At 53.4% G+C, this 6,809-nt stretch overlaps 1 protein-coding gene across 1 annotated transcript; it reads left to right on the forward strand.

The window, feature by feature from the left end:
- Positions 1 to 35: 35 nt before the first annotated feature.
- Positions 36 to 1,553, forward strand: SULT1B1 (sulfotransferase family, cytosolic, 1B, member 1). The gene is made up of 7 exons (XM_010018538.1): positions 36 to 186; positions 360 to 488; positions 599 to 696; positions 803 to 929; positions 1,017 to 1,111; positions 1,186 to 1,366; positions 1,439 to 1,553. Exons 1-7 carry the CDS (start codon positions 39 to 41, stop codon positions 1,549 to 1,551), a joined length of 891 nt encoding a protein of 296 aa, XP_010016840.1. The 5' UTR covers positions 36 to 38; the 3' UTR covers positions 1,552 to 1,553.
- The last annotated feature ends 5,256 nt before the right edge of the window (positions 1,554 to 6,809 follow it).

Raw genomic sequence — 6,809 nt, forward strand, 5'->3', positions numbered from 1 at the left:
GCCAGCCATCCCTCTGCTGCGTCCCTGTCCCCAGCAGGATGGCTGACCCAGACAACAACTTCCGTCAGCCCTGGCGCATGGTACATGGCATCCCCATGGTCAGCGCCTTCACCCACAAGTGGGACAAGGTTGACATCTTCCAGAGCCGCCCCGAGGACATTGTGGTGATCAGCTTCCCCAAATCTGGTGAGCATCCCTGGGCACGGGAGAGGGGCTGGCTTTGGAGGGGAGGCGCCAGCCTGCAGCCTCCCGGGTTGGGGGGTGCCACAGGCAATGCCAGGAGATGGTGCCCCTCTCGTGCCCAGGATGAGGCTCCAGTGGGAATGGTGCCAGCCGGATGCCTGACCTCTCCTCACCAGGCACCACCTGGGTCAGTGAGATTGTGGACATGATCCTGAAAGGCGGTGACCCTGAAAAGTGCAAGCGGGATGCCATCACCAACCGGGTGCCCATGCTGGAGTTCGCTGCCCCTGGGAAGATGGTGGCAGGTAGTGGGGTGGCAGGGGGTGGCAGAGGATGCTGGATGTGGGGCAGGCTTGGTTGAAAGGGGTCACCCCGCTGGTGGTGGGAGCGCTTCTGGGGCAAACCTCCTTTGCAGGCATGGAGCAGCTGGAGGCCATGGCATCCCCTCGCATCATCAAGACCCACATCCCAGCTCACATCTTGCCCAAATCCTTCTGGGAAAACCACTGCAAGGTAACACGCTGGAGGGGACAAGCCCTCAGGGACCAAGCAGAGATAAGGGGGGGATCTGCCCTGCCAGGACCTTGCAAGTGCCAGCGTGTCACCAAGCTCTCTGCAGATGATCTACGTGGCACGCAACGCCAAGGACGTGGCCGTCTCCTTCTACCACTTTGACCTGATGAACAATTTGCATCCGCACCCTGGGACATGGGCCCAGTACCTGGAGGAGTTTATGGCCGGCAGAGGTGGGACAGGGCACCCATGGGTGCATGTGGGGACCCCGCAGAGCACGGTCACCCACTGACACCCTCCTGGCTGCTCTCTCTACACAGTGGCATACGGTTCCTGGTACAACCACGTCAAAGGCTACTGGGAGCGGAGGAAGGATCATCCCATCCTCTACCTCTTCTATGAGGACTTGAAGGAGGTGAGGGGCTGTGGTTGATGGGGTGACGAGTCTGGGGGGTGGCAGGAGAGCTGAGCATTGACTGTTTCCTGCAGGATCTCCGCCGGGAGGTTGCCAGGGTGGCCCAGTTCCTGGGGCAGGAGCTGCCAGAGGTGGCCCTGGACACCATCCCCCGACACACCTCCTTCGAGACCATGCGGGACAACCCCACCACCAACTACAGCATGGTGCCCTCCCACCTCATGGACCACAGCATCTCCCCCTTCATGCGCAAAGGTGAGCGGCCCCGGGGGGCTCCCAGCACATTGTCCCCCCGGCCTCCGCTGAGCCCCGTCTCACCCGCCCCAGGCACCACTGGAGACTGGAAGAACCACTTCACTGTGGCCCAGAACGAGCGCTTCGACCAGGACTACGCGCAGAAGATGTCGGACACCGACCTGCGCTTCCGCACCCAGATCTGAGGCTCGCTGTTGCATGCCCTCCCCATCCAACCCGCCATTCCCGGTCCTGGCGCTGCCCGCAGCTCTTCCGCCTCCCTGTGCCACAGGGAATTTTGCAGAAATGAAGTTCTATCTCTTTTGCAGAAATAAAGCTCGCACCCATGTGGAAGCTGCTGCGTTGCTACAGAGCGCTGTGGAGCCTCATCCCACCTTGCCTCAGCCCAGCCCCGTGTGGCCAGCCCAGGACATGCTTAGGATAAGCCTGTGTGGCTCTTTCTTGAGGAATAAAAAAGCCAGTATGTGCTACAGGGCTGTTTCCAGCACATGATGTATGGAAGTTGTTGCAGCTCCCACATGAGCACCTCTCTCATGGCCAGGTCTCACACAGGGTCCTGCACCCACCACCTCCTACCTCAGAACCTCCTGCTGGTGTCACACCTTGGGGGGCGGTGACAAGAGGGCACAGTGATGGCCGTGTCCCCAGCTCACTGCTGGGGAGGTGTGGAAGAAACGAGGTGAGCGGGATGGGGACAAAACCAGCCCCAGCGTGGATGGGAGATGGGCGCAGCCTGGGGAGCTGGGACCAATCCTTTCACCAGCAGCAACGGAGCTGGAGGCAAAAGGAGGATTTGCCGGTGGCTTTTGTGCTGCTCTGAAGCTGGTACCCTCCTTTGAGATATTTATATGCACTAATGAGATCTCCTCTCAGTCTTTGCTAGGCTAAACAGGCCCAGCTCCCGCAGTCTGTCCTCATAAGAGAGAGAATGGCCAGAACCACGTCCAGAAGAACCACAGCTTAGGGGCACGCTGTGGCACTGTGGGACATGATGGAGTAAGGGGGCTGGAACAGCACTGCTAAAAGCTGGTGCCTTAAAATAGCTGGTTTCATAGTGCAATCATTTAAGAAAAAGTTGTTGGGTCCCGGTTCCTCAGGTGCTGGCCCCTCCTGCCCACGTTCATCACCCTCTCTTCTGTCTGGTACACATGCAAGACAAACTTGCCTCCAAAGCAGATGAAACACTCACTGCTTGTAGGCACGGAGCATCTCTGAAGGTGTGATTTGTGTCTCAGGAGTGGGTGCAATAGGCTTAACAATAGAGGTTAAACAAAATGACTGGGAACCTGGTGGCAGGCAAGGTGAGAGGGGTGCAACCCAGTGGAACAGGGGCTATCAGATGTGAAACAGCTCCACTGTGCTCCAGGGATGAGACTGACCAGCAGGTGCGACCTATCCAGGAATACAGGCAGCAGAACTAAGTATTCAGTGAAATCCTTGGAGTTTGACCATTAGGTAACACAAACTCAGCAGAAATGGGGGGTGGGGGTGTTGAAGCAGAGATAGGTCTCACCTATCTGGAGGCGTGGGGAGAAAACAAAATGAGAAGATACAAGACTGTGGTACCTCTTTGAGGAATTTATTGCTTTAAGTCATAGTAAGATAGTTGCAAGTGGTTTCTGGTTCTCTCTCAGATGCTGGGAGCTCCTCTGTGTTGTAGGATGTGGTTTGTGTGTCACTTGGTTGCAGTGATTTGTTACAGAACATGCAGCAGGCTCTGAACCCTCTCACCTTGCATTCTAAGTACAGACAAGCATGAGCCAGAGGTGCCGGGTGTGGGTAAAAGCAATGCAGGTAATTGCAGACAGGAGCAGCAATACCTGAACTGGTGAGAAAAGACGCCGTGCAGGAAAGCAGCTCCTGAGCCAGACGTGGCTCCCTGTGTCTGGTCACTCTGTAGTTTTGTCTTCTATAAATGTGCCTTTGAAGCCCTGACTCCTGTGACATCCAGCACATCCCATACCATGCTGTACCTCCCCTGGCGATTGGCTTTTTGGGTCGTTTTTTGTTTTTGAGGCCCCTTACTTCATGCCCTGAGATGCTACCAGCAATTCATCCACATTGATCTGCCCCATCCTTTGGGACTCTACAGCCTTTCCTCATAACACAGCCCCTCAGCTGTGTATTTTTAGGCTGAAGGCATCTGTCTATTAAGGCACTGATTTCCTCTGACATCTTGCCACAGGAATTTCCTTTCACTCTTACTCCTGCTGTTGTGACTTAGCACCACCAGTGTGCGTTTTGGCCCTGCTGCTCTTGCCAAGGACTGCTTCTCCACTACTGTCAGTAACTTGTTCCTCTCTAGTTTGTTTCAGGCATTTTCTTCCTTCCCCAAATCTCTTGCACATCTGTGTGTTGCTGCTTGGATATCCAGCCAGGCCTGCCTATTGCTCCTGCTTTGCTTCTTGGATGTTTCCATTTGCATGGAAGCACACAGGTCTGGGGTATCTCTCATCTGTTGGATGACTCTCTAATGACAACTCTTCCCTCATAATCCTGTGAAATGTATAGGGGCATCAAACATGCTTTAAGAGGTGCTTTCGTTCACTGCTCTCCATGAGAAGCTGGGTTTTTTGTGTCTGTATCTTTTGTCCCTGGGCGCAAAGTGCAATCCCAGCAGCACCTGCCTTCATTGCTGTAGATATGGTGCTTGTGAGCAGCTGAAGGGTTGCAACATAGCCAGCTAAGAGAGGCTAAAATGCTGTGCCTCACATGTTTTGGGTAGACCCAAACTGCTAAGACCCCAGGGAAGAAACAAGTATTTGGTTATGAGGTCAGAGAGGGGGCTGCAGAAGTAATTTTGCTGTTAAAAGCACCATCTGGTAGATCAGGGCAGGATGAGTGCATCTCCCTCTTAAGCAGCCTTGTAAAAACAGGACTTTGAATCCCTTGATGTGAAGGAAGTGCTTCTCTTCCCATTGCTTGTCAATGCTGAGGTGTACACATAGTGGGTGAAAGCCCCGGTGGGGATGGAGGAGCCTTCCTCCTCAGTGCCATGAGCAGATGCTGGGGAGTGGAGCCATCGACCACAGAAGGGGTTTCCTGCTGGCTTAGGGGCAGGAGTGCAGGGGAAGTCCTTGATGCTCGCAGGAAGAGTGGCCAAGGGTGCTCCCCCAGTGCATGCAGAGACACAGATACCCGAGCTGATGACTTCCAAATCAGGATGTTTCTCACTCCTCCAGCCTTGAAACACCTCAGGCAAAGGACACAGCAGCCCCCACTGAAACCCCACCAACGTCCCCAGTGCAGAGGAGGAAACAACAGAACTACCCTGGTTAAAAACCCCGGGGTGAAACGGCGACCCTCACGGCTGCGAGGTGAAGCCCAAGTCCAAGCCTCCAGACCTGGTTTCCTGGCAGCAGAGAGGGTGCCTCTGTTTGCCTCCCAGACAGACGCACAGAAACACTCCTCCACGCCCCAATCGGCTGCAGATGAGGAGCTCCCTTCTGCACCCCACACGGAGCCTGATGGACCAGCTCCAAACCCGCAATATCAGAGGAAAGCGGTCTCTGCTTTCCCCACATGCTGAAACACAGGAGGACTCGTGGTCACAGCCAGTGCTGCCAAGGGGGCTGTCTCTGAGGGCTAGTGCAGGCTTGCCACATGGATACACCTCTGGGGAGTAAGTGGCAAGCTCAGGTTTGTCCCAAGGCCCAGGTACAAACCCTGTGCTCGCAGCTTCATGTCCAACAGCGAAACTTCACTCCTGCAAGACACGGATGCGGCTTAAGACCTTGGGCAGGCTCCATCCAAGTAAGAAGTATTCTGATAAATTTCCTCTGGCCACACATGAGCTTTGCTCTGCTTTCAGATTTCTTTTTTAGACCAGAAAGCCAGAAGAAGCTCCAGTAGAGCATCAGGGTTATGTACAATTGGTGGATTCAGTCAAAATTTAGCAGGGATTTCAATTTAGTTTTCTTTCCCCTGCAGAGTTGTGAACATACAAATGCATTTTCATAGAATCATTGAATCATAGAATGGTTTGGGTTGGAAGGGACCTTAAAGATCATCTAGTTCCATCCTCCCCTGCTATGGGCAGGGACACCTTCCACCAGAGTGGGTTGCGCAAAGCTCCATCCAACCTGGCCTTGAACACTGCCAGGGATGGGGCAGCCACAGCTTCTCTGGGTAACCTGTGTCAGAGCCTCACCATCCTCACAGGGAAGAATTTCTTCCTCATCTCTAACGTGAATGTCCCCTGTTTAAGTTTAAACCCAAACTGCATTACAGCATGTGAATACATTACTACGTGGCTCAATGCAATGGCTGCTGGCTGGCCATTCAGGGGCACCCTGCTCCACGATAGCCTCGTCTTTGCCCAACTCCTGCCCGGCCCAGCAGCAAACTCATCCACTATAATAAATCATTGGCAAGCTGAGCTGGCATAGGGAAAGGCTTGGTATGGGAGCTTGGGCAGCAAACATACATGAGAAGGTGGGAGGGAGAGAGTGGCTGCCCCTTTCTGGGCTGGTGAGCCACTAGATGAGTCCCATCAGTATTTGCCATGTTTGCCCATCTCCATAGCACTCAGCTTTCCCCCAGGGGCAGAAAGGGGTGTGCTGTACCTGCAGGCAGCTTCAGCAAGTCTCCACTGCTGCTCCTCACTCTAGAGCTGGCAAGGACAGGGTGCAGCACCTCTTCTCCACCAAAAATGCACTATTTCTAGCAGGGAAACAAAGCCTGGCCTGGATCTCTGTTTTGGCTCTGCAGGGTAGGCATGGCTTCAGTGCAAGCCACGCCAGGGTTTATATATTTACATGCTGAGGTCCCCTGCACCACTGCAACAGCAACCTTAAACTGAATCACTTAAAACAAGTGAAGTAAGATAAACCATAAACCTTGCCTGTGGTATTTCTGTCCTACAGCTGCAAGGTAGCAACATAAAGATCCAATTTAGCTGAGAATCACAGTTATGGTAAGGCTGTTTCAGCTCACTAGCTTCTGCTGGAGTTTCCTTTTACCCCTGGGCATTACATGGCAGTGCGCGTTTTACTGAGCACTTGCACATGTTCCTCTGCAAAATTGCTCAATCCATTCACTTCTGTCTGTACTTAGGGATGAGCCAACGTCAATATTTACCCTATCCAGCCTCCCCTCTGATCCCCCAAAAAACCCCAAAGACAGTCAAAACTTTCAAGTCTGCTTTCAGTGCAGAAGCTGCTTTATTGCAATAGTGAAAGGAAAACCACAGAGCCATTTGGTGCTTCTCAGGGCAAAAGCTTCCCTTTTCTACCCAGGCACTGAGTTTTTGAGGTGCTGGTTGCCGTCAAGGTTTTCTAGACATAAAGGTGCACTGTACACCGCAGCGGTGAAGAGACCCATATGTGGAGAACACTGGTCTGTATTGCCTAACTTTTGCATAACTCACCTTCACCTCAAAAAATCACTTTTGTTATTTAACAAGGCTGGAGGTTGCATCAGTGCCAGCAGCATTTCTGCTTAG

Source organism: Nestor notabilis, unplaced genomic scaffold (genome assembly GCF_000696875.1).
Source record: "Nestor notabilis isolate BGI_N333 unplaced genomic scaffold, ASM69687v1 scaffold6607, whole genome shotgun sequence".
Classification (NCBI taxonomy): Eukaryota; Metazoa; Chordata; class Aves; order Psittaciformes; family Psittacidae; genus Nestor; species Nestor notabilis.